The sequence below is a fragment of the Alosa pseudoharengus genome, unplaced genomic scaffold, assembly GCF_046254945.1.
Source record: "Alosa pseudoharengus isolate Yale_2024_CS ecotype anadromous, Long Island Sound unplaced genomic scaffold, YU_APseudo_1.1 YU_APseudo_1.1_scf_5, whole genome shotgun sequence".
Taxonomy (NCBI): Eukaryota; Metazoa; Chordata; class Actinopteri; order Clupeiformes; family Clupeidae; genus Alosa; species Alosa pseudoharengus.
Window position 1 is genome coordinate 21245603 of NW_027468837.1, and position 19229 is coordinate 21264831.

The 19229-nt window shown below is 41.2% G+C and overlaps 1 protein-coding gene across 1 annotated transcript in view; it reads left to right on the top strand.

The window, feature by feature from the left end:
* The window catches only part of LOC143104340 (metabotropic glutamate receptor 4-like), a 147837-nt gene extending 137078 nt beyond the window's left edge, over positions 1-10759 (top strand). The window contains exons 9-10 of the mRNA XM_076268363.1: positions 5832-6078; positions 10710-10759. Coding sequence (XP_076124478.1) covers positions 5832-6078; positions 10710-10759 — 297 coding nt within the window. The remainder of the gene's footprint in view (positions 1-5831; positions 6079-10709) is intronic.
* The last annotated feature ends 8470 nt before the right edge of the window (positions 10760-19229 follow it).

Genomic DNA, 19229 nt, shown 5'->3' on the forward strand with positions numbered 1-19229 from the left:
TGTGTGTGTGTGTGTGTTCTGCTACATCTCAATGCCAAGCATAGAGGGGCCATTTAGTTCCAACCTGTGGAGTAAATCTGGTAATTGGGTCGGATAGAGGTTGGATCACGTTTTCACCACCAACTAACCACTTTAGAGATTGCTTGGGATTGGACCGAGACCCCCTCCTCTCAAGAGTGTGGTTGTTTTGGTCTGCACCTGTTCAAATGAATCACAGTAAGGGGGGAAACAAATCAAATGTAAGTGGACTAAAAAACAGGTCTGAAAACAGTCTTAAATAGTAATTAAGGATCTCTACATTTCCTCATGCTAAGAACTCAGTGACTCATACTCAAGGATCCTCAAACCTCCCCATTGTGTTGACATTACCTCTTATGAGAGATTAGGTGCTGTTTTTCCCACAATCAAGGTTCACAGTGAAAGAGATGTCCTTAGCACTGCACTGAGGGAATATTTGGAATACAACATGTCTCCCACCTGTTGCTATCTGTAGGTACGGTCTTCCTCACTGCAGCAAGGCTTGCTATGAAAGGTATCCTTTTTATGGTCAGTGCTATAAAGGATGTTCACTGGCCTTAGGAGCTGAGTTTCAAATAGTCCTTTCAGACTTCAGTGTGTTGACGCAATGGCCATCGAGTGATGTCCATGTCACTAATGGCACTGAGTTAATAATCATATTTTGGCTATTTCATTTTTTTTCTAGTGTTATGTCATCTTACCAATTCTTTGTTGGGTTGTTAGTGGTGTTAGTATAGGTTATGTCACATGGTAGGGGAAAGTACTGACTAACAGGCAGAGCTTCAGTGATGTCACCTGTGGCTATTTGGGGAACACACCTGTCCTGCAATCAATGCAGTTGGTCAGGCCAGGGGTTCCCAAACTTTTCCACGACAAGGCCCCCCAAATACCACTAGGTTCTGGCCAAGGACCCCCTTGATGTTTTATTAATTAAACCCATCGACAATACTACGGCAAATGTAAAAATACATTAAGCTAATCTAATAATTATTTTAGCCACAACCACATCACGATGGAGCATAAAGTGTGTAAAAAAATTATTTGGGGCTTTCTGCTATATGAGAGCCATCACTCTACTATTATTCCCAGTCATTATCATGGGAAATATGTTCAGATATGCGTCACATTATTATAATGGCATTGTATAACAACCCTCATTGTATATTTTAAATGTTTCAAATGTATTTATTTCTTGCTTTTATTTTTCTCTCCAACTTGCTGAGGCCCCCCTGGCACCTTCTCGCGGCCCCCCAGGGGGCCCCGGCCCCCACTTTGAAAACCACTGGGTTAGGCTACCTCTGAGGAGCAGAGGGGCTATTGTTTTCTCTCTCTTTAGTTTGCCATGTGGGTCTGTGGGAAACTGTAGTGATGGGGACGAGACCGCCTATGCCGAGTCCAAGTCAAGACCGAGTCTTTGAAAGGTCGAGACCGAGTCAAGACCAAGTCTGTTGGTTTTCAAATACAGTCGAGTCCGAGTCAAGACCGAGTCTTTGAGGAAGCAAGTCCGAGTCGAGACCGAGTCCTTTAGGAGTCGAGACCGAGTCGAGACCAAGACCATAAAAAAATTTCAGTTTTCATATTCACTTATTAATTAATTAATTTAATATCACCCCACTTAATAATCAACCGTTAGGCCTACAGACTAAGCTAGATTGGGAATTGTTTAGAAGAGCAGTCTTAACGTCTTAATATGGACTATGCTGACCTACAGACTCTCACCGGCAGCAGAGCCATAGAGATAAATAAACGGCTCTGACGGCAGTATCTTTGCATTGCACCATGGGATGTAATTTTCAAATAATGCCGGTCAACATTGCATTTTATTATTATTGTTGTTATGTGTTGTCTGTTTTTTTATAAGAACATAAAAAAATGCGTTGGTCTCGAGGACTCGGTCTGAAATTACGAGTCCTTCTCCTCCCACTGTGGTCCGAGACCGAGTCAAGACCGAGTCTTTGAAGGAACGAGTCCGAGACGAGACCGAGAAAGCAGAAATTGGTCTCGAGACCGGTCTCGAGTCCGAGACCGGACTCGAGTACTACATCACTAGGAAACTTCACTAACAAATATGCTTGGGTTGATCATTTCACTAGACGCTTGTAGGAGCAGCGGGCAGGGAGTGCCAGGACCCCCTAAGGCAGGGATCACATCAGCCAGCGGCAAGCTGCAGCGGCAAACGTAACGCAACGCTCAGACCATAATAAGTTTTATCTCGTTCCTAAACAACACAAACAGTTTGTCAATTGAATACACTCGTGCTGCGCTTTGAAAGTTGAACCAAGTTCAACGCTCAGCTTGTTCAACGCTAGCGTTACGCCGGCGTTGCCACCGTTCCGCTGACGAAACATAGAGAACAATAGGAAACCTCCCGCTTGCCGCTGGCTAATGTGATCCCCCTAACAGTGGTCTCACATGCCTCAAGTGTTTTCAACTGTATTCACTCTAGTCAAGTGGTTTGAAGTGCAACCCTGAAAATGACAAAAAGCTTGTGAGCCTTGACTATGTTGTTATTTAGATGTGCTGGAATGTTACCTCTTTCAGGGCACTCTCCTCTTCTCGGTCACACTGTTATCTGAATGAAGGAGTTGAATGAATTGAATTCCATTAGTGTACTCCAGCAAGAGAAGATGTTGGTTGTAGAGTGCCGCAGGGTTAACAATTTCATCTCCTGCTCTACCTCTCTAAACGGGTCGCCCGAATGCCTTTCTAAAAAGTTAAGTGCCCTGCACTGATGAATGGGACTTGGTCTTCTCAGAAAGCGCTCTAGTAGGCTCTCTAGGGGAAGCTCGGGAGCCTTAAATTTGGTGGCTATGGTCATTATCTTGACACTTCTTCCATGGCCCACTTTACTGTGAGCCTTACCATTTCTATATTCACCATGGGCTCACTTTTTCTTTGCTGTTTTTATCTTCCCAGACATCATTTGCATGGCCTGATTTTTGTATTCTGTGGATTTTTCCTGTTGTATGTCTAACAGCTAGTGCTGTTGCTGAGCCTCTGAGAATAGACTTGGCTGCTCCATCAGAGATAGTTGTCCTTGGTCAGGGCCTGGCATTTGTTCAAAAACAAACAAAAAATATTACCTTTCAAATGTGTCCGTTGTAAACGGCACACCGCTCTAGGTAAAGCCTCATTTGCATTGCTCTTTGCGTCGAGACAGAACCTCTCTGGCCTTTTTGATTCAGTCTCCTGCTCCTCCATAGTTCTTGCTCTCTCATTAGTTTGCAAATTTGGTGTCTGAACATACATCGCCCCTGGCAGTCCCCCTAATGAGGCCCTGATTTCTGTACGTGTAGAGCGTGAGCCAGTCTACCTATCCTTCACCAGCATTCACACATGCAGATGCAGGTGCAGGAAGATTAAGGGTGAATTTGAGGGTACAGAGCAAATCAATTCCTCCCCTCACCGTCTACCCTTCGGGAAGAGTCAAAAGAAATGGTTCATCAACCGAGGATCAGGTGTCCATTGAGGAGTCATTAAATCCTGTAAGGGGCCATGCTGCTCAATGGATTATTTGCTTAGACTGGGCAAAGAGCATTCACCATTTAATTGTTGATTTTGAACGCTTTAATTCTTTTTAGATTAGCTTTGTGTCTGCGGTGGTCTCAGCTGATCAGGAATGTAAAGGAGACGCAGGTCTTTCACCCACTCACTACATTTCCCAGTAGTACTTTAGTCTGAAATGAAGCGTTTTGAAGTTATGAGTTATTTAATCCTGACTTATGAATGAGGCCCATATTGAATTGACAGCACTGGTCAGGGAGCCTCTGAAATAGAAGCAGTGCTGCTATTGCACCTCCGAAAATCATTTGTCCCGAACGCAGAGATGGAGCCTCGGCTAAATGTAGAAGAGGCTGATTAGCAGCACACACCTACTGTCCATCTCTGGCCTACTGGGAGGTTCTGCAGCTACATTAAATGGAAACTTTGCTGATGCTGAGTCATCCCTCATTACAGTCAATACTGATGTGGCACGATTCCAACATTTTGAAAACAATTGGGGCTGTGCGCTGATCTTTGGTGGTTGATTTAAGATTGCTTAAAGGAAAATAATATTTTAATAAAAAATTCATAGGAACTAGAATTTTCATCAGAAGAGTTAACTCATATGTTTAAACTGAATTAATTACTCTGAATTAATGATTGAAGAGATTTTAGCTGAATCAATGTGTTTATTAATAATAACTAGATGTACCGCAGAGTGGTACAAACAGAGCCAGACAGTAACGGAGTACATTTACTTGAGTACAGTTTTGAGGGATCTGTACTTTACTCGAGTATCATTTTTGGGGAGTACTCATGACTTTACTCAAGTACATTTGAGAGGCAAATATTGTACTCTTTACTCCACTACATTTCTATCCATAGCCGTGAGTACCTGGAAAAAGCAAAAATCTCGGAAACCCTCAATTTGTTGCTGCGCGGCGGTCATAATAAGTAATTTCACTAAGATTATAATGACTATAAGGAATGTCATCTTGTGGAGAAGTGGGGAAGGAAGTGACCTTTTATGTGTGAGGGCAAGAGCCGAGATTTTCAATGTCACTCCTGGAGTGGCGGAAATAAGAACAGTTAGACATTTTTGCATTGATTCATAGTTGATCCCCCACACTGTCCATCTCACTTCAGTTCTGCAGTTATTGATTGCTGCACCACGGCTAGCCAAAGGATCAATAAAAATGGAGTGCGAACAGCAAAGAGGAGCCAGGTGAACGTTTTTTTTTTTGCTTTTCAATATTGCTGGATCAGGGGTTTGGGATATTGGTTTGTTGGAGGAAGATGGCTAATGTTGTTATATATTTGTTAGAGGGAACACACAATGGTGTACTGGTCTTGTGTAAAGACTCACTGAAGCTGAACACAAAACAACTCCATGACAAAACAACTGGCCATGAGCAAAAGTCAATCTGATGTCTGTTAATTCACGGATGCTATAACACTGGGAACTCTGCATGGAACTAAGTTGCGCTCAGGTGTAATTTTAGAAGACAGAGATAATGAGATGCAGATCTCAGAAATTATTTGTGGTTTGATTTGCAAGCAGGCTTGGAAAAGTCCCTTGTAATCTGTTGTTACTGCAGCTCCATATAAACACATAAAGCAAACAAGCTGAAGGGCAAGACATCACACTTTGATTTGTTGTTTGTTTAATGGCCATTGTTCTCTCTCTGCCTCCCTCCATCCCCCCCGCAAACAGGCATTCTAGACAGACTAATGAAAGTCATTTTTATTGACATTGTAAACTTCTTCATATGCAGCAGCATGATTTTGAAAGCCTCTGGTGTGAAACTAAATGAACTCAGCAGAGCATAATGCACAATTGGAAAGACACAGCAGCAGTATCTTGTCTTGCCGTGTCTGTCACTGGATATCTATTTTTTTTACCTTGTCCTCTAGGGTATGGGAATCCTCCCTCTGTCTTGCTATAGCACTTGGTATACTGTACACAGTGCACTCACATTCACCTGAGCTTCCACATCAAATTGTAATTTGTACTTTCTGTAGATAATCACAGATGGGGGAAAATATAGAACGGAATACATTGTTTGCATGATTGCGTTATATATTGTTGAATCAGAGTGCAAAAAACACATTATTTTCCCATCTACATTTCATTCACACTCTGGAGCTTGAAAGTATTGCTAGTGTCTTAAGAGTTATATGTGACCTTTCAAACTGACATTGTGTGAGTGGTGTCTAACGGATATTGGCACAGGAGTGAACAATGGTAAGTGTTATTTATGGTGCTTTCACCTCTTTGATTCTCATCCTGTCTGCTGCTTTTCTCTGTTCTTTTCCCCGGTCCCCTGCAGATGTACATCCAGACCACCACGCTGACCATCTCGGTGAGCCTGAGTGCCTCCGTGTCCCTGGGGCTGCTCTACATGCCCAAGGTCTACGTGGTGCTCGTCCACCCGGAGCAGAACGTGCCCAAGCGCACGCGCAGCCTCAAGGCAGTGGTGACCGCCGCCACCATGTCCAACAAGTTCAACCCCAAAGCCAGCCTGCGGCCCAATGGCGAGGCACGGACCGAGCTCTGCCACAACCTGGAGACACAAGGTGATTCCCTCTGAGTAGCAGCCCTCCCCTCTTAACTGAGCCGCAGGCAGAGAAAGGTAAAGCTGACACCCCCCACATCGCCTCTGTGCATTCAGCGCCTTGTGTCTGGTGCATGGGCATCCTACTGCATTAATAATCTATGCATAATGGCTTCAGCACCTCGCATGACTTGGCCATCATTGTGAATTACCCGTGTTCATGTCGCAAAGGTGATGCGACCTCATGGAATGAGTGTATTGGTGCTAATGCTTTAGCCATCAGCATTTATTTTTATTTTATTTATCCTTTATTTTACCAGGTGATGTCCCATTGAGATATTCAAATCTCTTTTACAAGGGAGCCCTGGGGCAACAGATACACAAGTTACACAGAAACACTGATGACAAGACAGACTAATAAGGACAGAATAACATAGAAGAAAGACATGAGGACTAGACAGACCAAAAAAAACAGCGATACAAGCCAGTGAAACAACAAACAAAACAGATTTACAGTACATGTAAAAACAATATAAGAATCACATAAAGTATTCATTGGAAACATGTGCACTGTTCAAATTTGGATCGTTTAAGTAACTGTTTAAAATGTCCAAGTAGGATAAAAACAGAAAGCTTCAAAACTTTTTGGAGCAAATTCCAATAGCTATGCTAAGGATATTGTGGACAACTGAGGGACACCAATAAGGTCACCTGGTACAGGTCATTGGGTGCTAGGCATAGGGATCAGGAGGGCACTGCTTAGCAGAGTTAATTCAATGTGCACAGTATGCTCATGGGACCAAGCATGGTCATGGGACCATTATTACGCAGTTCCCCATCATTATTTATCCAGCATGCACTGTTATTTTACAGCCCAGTGGCTTTTGGAAATTAGGTGCCTTGTTTCCTCCATCCCTGGAAATTGCAGTCAATTTCGCACAATAGGCAGAAGCATTAAACCGTCTTCAATACTTTAAGTTGTTTGAGGACCAAAGGCAGTGTTTCCTGTGGAGTTTGGCGTGGGTGTTATGTATTGAAGGAGGGGTTCACAATCTAACTGACCAGACAGGGGTGTTGAGGTGGTGGTATGGGTATAGTGGTGTTTGGGATACGCAATCTGCCTGACCACATTCTCTCCTTTCCAAAGCCATCTCAATGATTGTCAGCTTGAATGGCATGTAAAGTGTGCAGATACTTTCATTTTGAAACTGAATTTCAGATAAAAAAACACACTGAAGCTTTAGAGGATGAAATTCCCGTGCACAGCCTTCCAGGTGCTGGTGAGGTGCAGTCATTAATGGATAGACAGGAGAGTGATGGATCACCGCACACTGGTGGGATTTCTTTGCTGATTTTATTTAGTAGTGAACAACGCATTTCGCCTATATGCTTCATCAGGTTCACTCTTAATCTCCACATGCCACCGACAGGTGATATAGGTGATTCACCAGGTCACATGACCACACCAATTAGCACAATCTTGTCTCCCATACAATCCAGTCCAAAGTCCTCATAACCAAGCCCACATACATCACAGTACATCCATAGTTCATACATTGCCCACAACAATGCCCAAAACCTGAATATATATATACACATTTGGAATTTACATTCACTGAAGCTTTACTTTGGCAAAAGACTTGGTCAGCTGTAGAGGTTATGTGGTGTGCAGCTGGTTGGATTGGAAGTTAAACTGCTCAACAAACTTGCCTAAATTTGTGAATTCATGTGCAAATTAACATGCTAATTTGGGCAGCGCTCAGGCGTAGTTATCAATAAGTCTTAATCACAATCTGATACCTGAGCGAACCTGAGGACGCTGTATGCGAAACGCGTTGTTTGCTCTGAATAAAATCAAGTAAAACGTCAAAACAGTGTGCGGTAGAACTATCTCAATTTTTTCTAATTAAGTCTTAATCACAGTTTGACTGTCAACAATGCTTTACTGAACAGCCTCACTACACTGCATCTGTAAAAAAAGGAAAGTCAAAACGTTTTGGATTCAGCGCACTACTGTTTATGTTCAATAAAACACTTTGCAACGATTTGTCCATTTTGAACTCAACCCAGGGCAAAGGAGTTGGATTCGATTATTGATGGTTGGTTGGATTGTTTTTTGTTTTGTTTTCTTGCTGTGGACTTTGCCTTGATGGGCTATCGCAAAAAAATTGTTACCAGCGCTGGGGGAACTCGGGTAAACACATTGGAGACTGCTGTTGTTCCGTGGCCTCGTAGTATAGTGAGAAAACGACAAATCTGCAAATAATACCACAACATTCCCATCAGACATGAAATCTCTTCCTTGGAAAACATATTGCGGCTGCCAATCAAACTTAGTCGCACTGGGAGGCGGTAAGCAAATTTGCATAAAACTTGCAGGGAAAAGGTATAAGCTCCCATTGTGAATTTAATCAGCCCTTTCCTTATATGTGTACAACATGGGAGCATAGGAGAGAGTTGAGCACATACCGTGTAAATAATGGAGAGGCAAATTAGTTTCCTCTCAGTACCACCCTTAAACTCTCGGTGTCCAGCACATACTCATTTAAAACCAGTTTAGCATTTAGCATGCTTGCTGGTATCGGGGACCTCCAGGCTCCTGTGTATGCCTGCAGTAAATAACAAAGTTAGGCGGCTGAGTCAGCAAGGGGCTGCCTGGGTGATTATGCAAACACGCACACCCAACCTGCTTCTCTTTTCGACATGTCGGGGGGGGAAAGCACTTGTGTCTGGGAAAAAGAGATACACTCCACATGTAAGAGACTTAGGAGTCAAATTCAAAAATGGTGCAGAGATTTTTAGAGAAGTTCTGTTCTTGAGGGAGGTGAAAAACAGGATTGCCTCTATGACATTTAAAAAAGTATGGAGCTATCTCCTGGATGTGATGAGAATTGAGAACATGATTCCCCCCCCAAAAAAAAAGGGTTCTAGGATACTTAAGTATGTCATTCAGTCGCCTTAGCTCATGCAGATGTGCATTCCATCTCTGAAACAGCTCAGTGAATGCAGAGTGATCGTCATTGATGGAAGACATAACATCCAAATCTGACCAAGCCTATAACCATAGCTTTCCCCATTATCAGTTTCCAGTCGTGACAAAACTGGGAGATTTGCTCTAATGGAGCCTATGGTGACAATGGGTGTGTGTGTGTGGTGGTGGGGGGGAGGGGGGTGCAGGGAGAGACAGATTGGATTGCCAGCACCAATTCTCCCGGAACCGTCTATTGTTCAAAGGCAGCTCTCTGCACATGAATATTTAAATAAGGTTCATTTGTCATTGCCATTGGGGACACAAAGCGCAGTGGGAAAATAAAATTCCTCGCTTGCGATTCCCCCCAAAATACTTTTGCCTGTCAGCAGCAGAGGCTCATTCAGATATATCTACTGCGACTTGCAGATGTGACCAGGCAAGCGGGCGATGTGTATGTGTGTAGAGGGTGGTTGCTGGTAAGTAAGGGCAGTATGTGCAGATGGTGGGGGTTGCCAGGCATCTGCTCCTGGCAGCCAGGGGGAGACATGCATCATGTCTTATTTTAAGATCTCAAGTGCCTTCTCTGGGGCTAAACTGGTTGAAAGCAACAAGCCCCTCTGAAGCCCAAGAAAAGGCCTATGGCATTTCACTGTGGCTGGCGAGATGTTAAAAGTTCAAAAACCCGGAGTCGTGAAGAATGATGCAAGTGCATGCAAAGGTAATTCACTCCATGCAAATGCATTTACAAACTGATGAGCCCATGCTTGTTCTTGTTCGTATTGAAATGCATGAACTAAAGGGCCTAATGAAGAAGTACATTAGCATGAAAAAGACTGGCATGAAATGGCCCCTTCATCATTAGTGGTCACCTCATTGTGATCCTGGTATTTGGTGGGTAAGTGACTGAAATACACAATTATGCTTTGCTTTTGTCTGCATTTTAAGTGGACTTCATGTTAATGGCTTTATGCATCAATTTAACCCCTTTACAAATATTACCTCTGCCTACACTGGTTAACAAAATGGGTTTGATGTGTAAACAGCCAGCTAATTAGCCTCAACCACTGCAAATAGCATTAATTATGGGCAAGAAAATGGACAGCATATGATAAGGCAAAGTGTAATGTTAAACGGAGAATGTAAGTCTATTTACTCTCTGTGTGGTGGGGAATGTTAATTTGGCCTATTCCATCACAGTTTAATGAGGGTCTGTCCCTGTTGAAAACAAACGGATTGAATACTGAGATGACCTGTTTCGTATCCAGGTGACTACTGAGAGTGATGTGGCTTCCATGACAATAGCCTATAGCTAACAGTCAATAGAAAGAGGACGAAAAGAGCTGTCTGAAAATTAAAACATTTTTAACATTTTTAATCTAAGGCATAGTTTTGACTTACTGTGATGCACTGATATGAAGTATGGTGAAAATTAATAGTTGGAAATGGGCTGTAAACCTTTCATTGTCCTGTCCTATTTGAAGAATGAAAATATGGCAAATTAATTCTTCAAATATAAGAATGCTAATGTTCTGCTATGTGCAACATCAATGTATTTGCACCCTGCTATGCTGTGGCATGTGGTCATCATTGCCCTCTAACTTGTAACATTGTCCAGCTATGTTTGTATGTCCTTCTGACCAACAGTCTTCCTCTTCCTCCTCCTCCTCCTCCTCTCTTTGCAGCCTTTGGTTCCAAACAGACATACATAAGTTACAGCAACCATGCGCTCTAGAGGAGCATCCCCACCGCGTACCACAGATTGACCTCACAGAGGGCAGCCCTTCATTCTTAGGCTGTCCACATGGTAAAGACGGAAATAAAAAAAGGCATATGGACTTCTCTGGGAGAGATGGCTCACTAAATGAGGATATGGCGCAGGAGCTCCAAACGTTGGTCCAGAAGAAGAACTTGGACCGGTCCAAGATTTGGAATGTATGCTTCTGTACGGCAGTGTCACATCAGTGTGTGTGTGTGTGTGTGTGTTTGTGTGTGTGTGTTCGTGTGAGCATGTGTGAGCACAGCGTTTGCACGACCAGACACAAAGAGAGGATCTCGTCAGATGGACAGATTGATTCTTCTGTGAAAACTACTTTTCAACTGTGGGCTCTCTCCCACTAGTGTTTTGCTTTTGGTTCAAAACTCTTTTCAGTTTTGGGCAATCTCGTGGTCTGTTGGTTGACCACACTCAGCTTCAAGCATTAACTCTTGATGCTTTAAGATATTGTGGTGGGTAAGCTGGGTAGCACAAATGCAGACTGGTGGATTCAGGGTTTATGTGTGCATTAACCCCAAAGAGAAAGAGCAACACTGCAAAGATGAATCACAGTCACATGATGTTGACTGAGCAGAGTTTGATTCAAAACCTCTGACTCCTTCCCTAATGTTTGGAAATAATGTGAACGATTGCAGCAAAACACATTTTGTCAATGTTTACAGATGTTGAGCATGTTGGTTTGAACATCCCTGTGTTGTGTTGTAAAAAAAAAAAAAATCAGTGAAATGCATTCAAACTGTGTCGTTGCAGTACCACTATTTGGTCCCTGGTCAATTGTTGATAAAAATGAACCTGGTTAAGTGATGGGTCTGAGTTTATGTATGCTTGAGTGACCCACTGTCATAAGAAAAAAATAAAAAATAAAACATGAGATGGCCTCTGGTTTTGCAGTGATGGCTGCAAGACATTCACTTCCGCTTGTAACAGATTTGTAACAATTAGCCCAACTAATTAGACTATAAAGACGTTGTAGAGAAATGGTTTACAGCACCCCCATTCAAATGTGGGTTCATGTCCACAGTCATACCTGTATGTGTACTGAGGGCTATAGCACAGTTGTGAGTCCCCATACAAACATACAAAACAAACTTAACATAGTGGCGGAAGGCTTGTAACTATTTTACTTGAATTGAACTTTTTAAGACAAGTTCCTAAATGGATAAATAGATGACAGGTCAGTAGCCAGAATAGAAAGGACTTAGGGATGAAATGAGGTTTTATGTGTCAAAACACTGAACTAATTCCTCCCCGGAACTGATAATAGAAATGTCCCCAATGCAGAACACAGCTACCACCAGTACAGACAGCACAAAAATCAGCAAAGGCTTGTATCCATCCTAATGTACCCTAACTAGCAAACTCAAATAAGCACAGGGATATGAAGCAAGGAAAGCACAAGGGTGGTATATGTAAGGCAATTACAAATGTTCTAAAAGTGTTACAATATATAGCCCACGTAAGGCACAGTCTTAGTAGCCATGATAACTGCCTTTGATGCACAAACTAGGCTCCAGACTGACAAATAACACAGAAACATTTAATGACGCTGAAAGAGCTTTACACAAAGGAAACACTGTTGCTAAGGTGAGCACCAGCAATTTTATACTGAGTAATGGCAAAAGCTTGCATATGGGAACTCTCTACTTTTGTCCACTCTCTACTTTTGACTCAGAAAGTCTCATTCAGTGGAAAGGCTTACTGTACAGAGTAAAAATATCTGACCAATGATTTGGGAGGCTGCAGATGGGAACACCATGTGAGTGTGCAGAATATGATTGATTCATGTGTAATGTCTCTCAGCTAGTTGCTAAATTAGGAAAGGCTGTAATGATTCAAATGAAATGGTCTTGTTTTTGGTTCACCTTTTCAGAGAATATTGGTTGTTTGTGATGTAAATTCAATGACTTGCTGCTTATGTTTTCCTCCTACATTTGTTTTCAGCTGAATATTTGTGTTGCAGAGCAAAACATGTTAGTGCTGACCAAAACTAAATGGCAAGTTAATGTATGTTACTAAATGGATTGGTAATGTTTGCGTTTTGTCCTGACAGCTTAAAAAAAAAAAAAAAAAATGATACAAAAAAATGAAGCAGTGCCTGGATATCTACTGTATGATGAACAAAAGTATTTGTTAAAAATAAAAAAAACAAAGTATGTGAAGCATGTTCATTTTTTTATACGAGAACATATTTCTAATAAAATGTTTTACAAACCAATTTTGGTCAGGGTAATGTTTTGCAGTTTAAGCAATGACATACAGTACATATAAGCCAAGCAAGTACACATGATGGCAGATTCATTTTTAAAAACAATTGATGACATTATATCAGGGCTTTGCCCCTAGGGATGTGACGGCAATGACCAGAGTATTTGCCATGATCATACAGGACTACTGTAAGTCCCAACAGTAAAACTAAGATCACAGGTTTCTCCCTTGATGCCTCCCCCCATGTAACTAATGAGTGGAAAGGAGAGGAGTAGTCAGCTGATGTCACGGATATTAATGGCAACGTGATCAAAAACTCACTATTGCCTGTAGCTGTGGAAGTAATGCCTCATGTCAGCCAGCCTCTCCAATTATTTAGACATTTTGTCCAGCATGGCCATTAAAGGCTCTCACCAGGCCGACATGTACACCTGCAGTCAGGAATGAGGTAATGAGACTGCCTACCAAAAAAATGCCACAGAATAACTGCCGCCTTCAGTCGAATTGTATCCATTGCTGAAATGGTTAGATGGAAAAAATACAGTGATTAATCCTGTATCATAATTACAAGGTTTGCCCACGTATACCACGTATAGGTTTGCCCCTGTACACACGTACCTGGATAGTTTTAAAGATGTATATTTTTTAAATGTTTATATATATATATATATATATATATATATATATATATATATATATATATATATATATATATATATATAAAATGTATATATACTGTATATAATTAAATATTTATTCATTTTTAAAGAAATCTCTGTACACATGTCTGTTTATGGCAAAATGGCAGATTTCCATGCACAAAAAAATATATATTTGAAATATATGTAAATATTCAAAATTGGCCCAAAAAATATATTTTTGACACTTAAAATATATTTAAATATATATATTTTTTCTGTATGCCCATTTCTGAATATTTGTGTTCTGTTCTGTATGCCCCTACAGGCCCCTACACAACAAAAACATATTTTAAATATACAATTATAATCTGTAAAAATACTTTTGAAATTATGTAAATATTCAAAATTGGCCCAAAATATATTTTGACACTTCAAAATATATTTTAGTATATATTTTGTTCTGTATGGGAAAAACTTGACAGACTCATTTTTCTTCAGCAGTGGTGTTACAATGAGTTTTTTGAGGCAGGTAGGGAAGATTCCAGACAGTAAGGAGCAGGCACGCCAGCGGATATGACAGTGTTCAAGGGGGTCCTAAACAAGCTGGGAATTTAGCTAGGCTATCTTACTTGTGCCTGTCACAGCTAAGATGTGAGGAGTTATTTGAAGCTCAACAAGGAACATTTTATTATGATATTTACTATTAAACTATTAATAGTAAACTATTCTTTGACTATTGTAATGGTTAGCTGGGAAGAGCTGGACCGGGACGCAGGGCAAGTTGAGGAGAGGCACACTTGGAGCAAACCAGGAATCTTTAATACAAACTTAGCAAACCACGATAATGACCGACAGGGGCTTTAAATACACAGGGGTTAACAGGGCACAGGTGAACAAGGAACAAGAGACAGGTGGAAAACATAATTAAACAGACTAGCGAGGATCAGGTGAGGGCCGGAGACACAGGCACAGGCAACAGAGACACATGGCAAAACAAACAAAGGAACACATGGAACAGGACACAGGAAGTAAACAAGAGGAGCAGACATGATGGAAGAACACTAAACAGGGAAAACAGAACAGGAACGGACCCTTACAACTATTGCCCTTCTATGCTTTTATTTGCTATTACTGTTAGCTTTTCTTTATGTAAGGCACATTGAATGACCTCTGCGTATGAAATGTGCTGTATGAATACACTTGACTTGAATGTCTTATTAGGCTACAATACCAGAGAAGTCCAATAGCCTGGAAGTTTTGCTATAGCCTACAAACGCTCAGTGCACCAAGTTAGCCCCAGGCATTCACGTCATCATTTGTAAAAATCCCCATTTTGCATGTCCACACGGATCAAAGGAAACTGACGTTTTAAAAAACCTTCACTTAATAAGTTGTTTTTTAAAATATCCGTCTGAGTAAGGGACCGTTCGTTATTTATAAACGGGGTCACCGGAGGAAAATAGGGGAGGGTCATGTCTTTTTATTCTTTGTTGAGGGGGGGGGGGGGGTCACCTAACTTTTTTGTCTAGGAGGGGGGGTCACCCATCTTTTGTATTAATGAAAACAGCAAAAAATCAAAGTGGCTTGTTTGATTGTTGATTTCTGTCGTTATATAACGTTCTCTTTCGTTCCATAGCTCTGTCAATATTGAACAATGAAAATAAGGGAGATTTCCCGGGTTTCTCACGCAAAATACGGAAAATGTCAACATCCGTCCCCATTAACGTTGGAAGGGTTGGAGCAACAAAGTAGCCTACTTTATTCACGCCTAACAGCCTATATCCATTTGGTCAACTTTATCCAGCCCTAAAAAAGCTAACTTTGGTTTACTTGTAGTTTACCGTGTAGCCTAGCCTAACTTTAAACAGTGTGCATGCTTATAAATACTTGTGCTTCATTCATCCACACATCCAGCTCCTAACGTTTTGACATGCATTTCTACCAATTGACCTTGTTCCTGCCCATCTCTAGCTTTGCTGTCTCCATCCTTTCTGTTTTTGTTGTTTGCAAAAAAATATATAGTAGGCCCTTTTTATTGGTAACCAGCAACAAGTGCAATTTGTTAATCGCTGTCATTCTCTCTCCTGCCAACAAAAATGTGTTACGTTCCAAGTAGCAGTGCGTAATTTTGCTTCATAAAGCAGAATACAGAATACAAATACATTGGTCATATAAATAGCCAGTTTATGGTCTACAGTGTAGGCTAGAGTTGGTAAGTTATGGTAGGCCAACTTGGAGTGAATATACAGGGGGATTTATTTGGCTCTTGGCAGGTGCGCACGTAGACATAGCCTACGGACGAACACGGCAAGCGCCAATGAATCGTGCTCTCACAACAACCACGTCGTTAACTTAAATAGGCCTGTAGGTTAACATCACTCTGAGTTCGCATTCAAGCAAGCAAACGATTATTTGAATACATCTGTTTCTCTGGAAGGGCAAGGGGTAACAACAGGACAACACAGAGACAGGCCAGAATGCAGGACTAATGTTATGAGAGTATTACAGTAATATGGGATATTCTACGGGGAAATATTAAAACGGCAAGACAGCGGGGAAAAGTTAAAAATGATAGGCCTAAACCCGGAAAAAGTTGGCTTGTTAGGTATTTTTCGGTCCCTGTGAATATTTGTGAAATTGTGCAAACGGTCTTTTCAAGTCATTTAAGAAGGAAGGAGTGTAGCAAGCTCCCAAATTGACGCTCGTCTGAGAAATTGAGTTTTGGATAATGTTCAGCTTTGGCAGCTTTACAATGACTGAGGAAGCCTAGAGACGAGTCCATAGCAACAAGTTCATGTGTTGAATTTGTTATTACCCTGTGTGCTTTGTTGAATGGTCTCAATGTTTTATTGTTTTATTTCATGTGAATACTTACTAGAGGAGTAAATTATTTCAAGTAGGCTAATGCAGTTGCAGGAAGTGTGCATTTAGTTCCCATGCTTATTGTGTTTCCACAACAATGTTAGTGAGTAAAGCTACAGAAATGGCCACCATCTTGGTGAAGTGTGATGTGTAAGATCAGAAAGCAGAGGATGAGTTTAGAAAGATTGTTTAAGTTGATGTGTTTTCATAGCGCTCCATAGCGCTAGGTTTCAACGATTGGCCGGGGAGGGTTATGTCTTTTTTGAAAAGACAGCTGGAGGGTCGTTGAAAATTTTCTTGCAGGCAGGGGAGGGTCATGCAACTTTTGATTGAAGCACTCAAAATCCCTCCGGTGACCCCGTTTATAAATAACGAACGGTCCCTAAGCTAAAACAACAATTACATGTGGACGAAAGGCCAACAACGAATAAAGAAATATCTGGGTACATGTGTACAGGGTCTAAGATAAAGGGACATGGAGGGACATGCTGGGTATTTGTAGTCTGGTTAACACCAGACCACTTTTCAAATCTCAATTGAGATTGGAAGTGGGTCTGGAAAGACTTCAATGACTTGTGAATAATCAGCAGTGAAATTAAGCTTAAATTGGTGCATCAAACTCTTACCAAATTACTTCAGAAGTGCACCAAATACATCTTTCTTGTAAACAAAAGTTTTTAATGCAGTTGTTTACTCAATTGCAAAGAAAATACATGTCCCTATCTGTTTAAACCTGTCACAATCAGTGCCATAGACTTCTGAAGTTCTCCTGCCAAAAGGGCCCAAAAGCTGCCATCTTGGCCCATATACGAAGATCCGGGTACCATCTTTGCCTCTATAAAGAGATCCTGATCTCATTATATAGGCACAGATGGCGGCTTTTGGTACTTTTTGTAGGCAAACCTCAGAGGTCTATTGGTGGTGTTGAATGCACTGCTCTATCTATCATCATATACGGTAAAGCCCACCCCATGCCAGATAAGCGATTGTGATTGGATCCTGGGTTTTTGGCAATTTGGAAATGGGCGTCAATGGTCTCCTTTCCAGACCGACCTGCAGAGCAAATTCAAATATCCTGACAGGTTCATCTGGATTCACCCAGGCTAAGATATTTGCTCAAGTTTTCTAATATTCACCATTATTTGGCTTCATTCAATAGCCTCAGCAGCTCAATCACAGGAGAGCAAAACATTTACGAAAACATACTGCTAGCAACTTAAGTTGCTTGGGAAAATACCTTTATTGAAGTGTCATTATTGTGTGTATAGTTCATATCAGGATAATTAAGTGATTACTGACCTGAAGGTCTGTGTTATCTGGGAAGCTTGAAAGTCATAACATTCATTCAGTTCATTACTGTACATGTTGGTCAATCCAGACAATTGTTATGATTTACCTGAGGTATTGAGAGATGAGTTGCACACCGAGCACTTGAGGATTCACAATGGATTCATTGCAAAAATAATTTTCTTTGAATCATTGGGTGAAATTACTGTGGAATGTATAAGTGGTTTCCTATTGAAAATGAAGGCAATTATGACTTCCTCTTCTGATATCCTGTTTATTTGAACATTATACATATCAAATCTCTTTTAATTTCACTCTTTACTGAGCACACAAAATTACTCCATTAAATATGCAACATAACTGTAGGTCCTTACAAGAGCCAGTTCAACAAACTGGCAGGTTATGAAATTAAATGTCTTGTCCGAGTGACGAGTGTGACAAAATGTATCCTGCTTTTGTTTATGTAAAGCACATTAATGACCCCTGTGTTTGAAATGTGCTATATAAATAAACTTGACTTGACTTGTCAAGAAAGTGACGCACTCTGTTCATATTTATAGTGTTGAGATTGAATCTGAATATATATTTTAATATGGGTAAGAGTGCACACAGAATGAAATGACATGAATTGCTTTGAGAACATTGGGAGAACAAAAGCATGAACCATGCCAGCATATGGCCTCTCTACTTCTCAGTGCTTACAAATGTGGGGCCATAAAACATTTTTCCTGCTAAAAAAAAGGACAAAAATTGATAATGCTCACCTCTTTTAATAATACACCACTTGCGCACATTCTGTTTTTCCATTTGACCAGCTCTATTGTGGAGGCCAATTTCATCTCCAGTGGGGTTCAAGCTGAAGCTGAAGTTTTATCCGAATATTCGGGTATTCCTGGGGAAGCTAGGTCTCTGCAATGTAGCTGGGAGGAATAAAGACATCCTTCACGGCCTATTCCAGTTAGTGTTTGGTAGCCCTGAATCTTATTTACTTAATGAGAAGGAATATGCTTTCTTCAGAAGTGTAGCCTACCATGAAAACTTGTCGTTGATGAGGTTCATGTCACATATAATGGTAAGTTTAAAAATTTTAACGTTAGCTACTTACCTAACTTGTATGTTAAAAGATGGCATTAGAAGAATGCTTTGTTGATCTGATTGGTTGATTTGGCTTGTCTATCACCAACATAGGTTGTGATAGACAGATGGTTTATCCAATCAGCTAACCAATATGTTCGCCCCTTCCCAAACGTTCTCCAACGGAGAGTTCCCAGATGGATATGTGAAGCAAATATGAAGCAATCCATCTGGCAGAGTCAGGTTAGGGCCACTCTAGGACATTCACAGAGTTGTCCTGAAGCCACAGAGTGGCTTCCGTCTGGCCACTCTACCATACAGGCCTGATTGGTGGAATGCTGCAGCAATGGTAGTCCTTC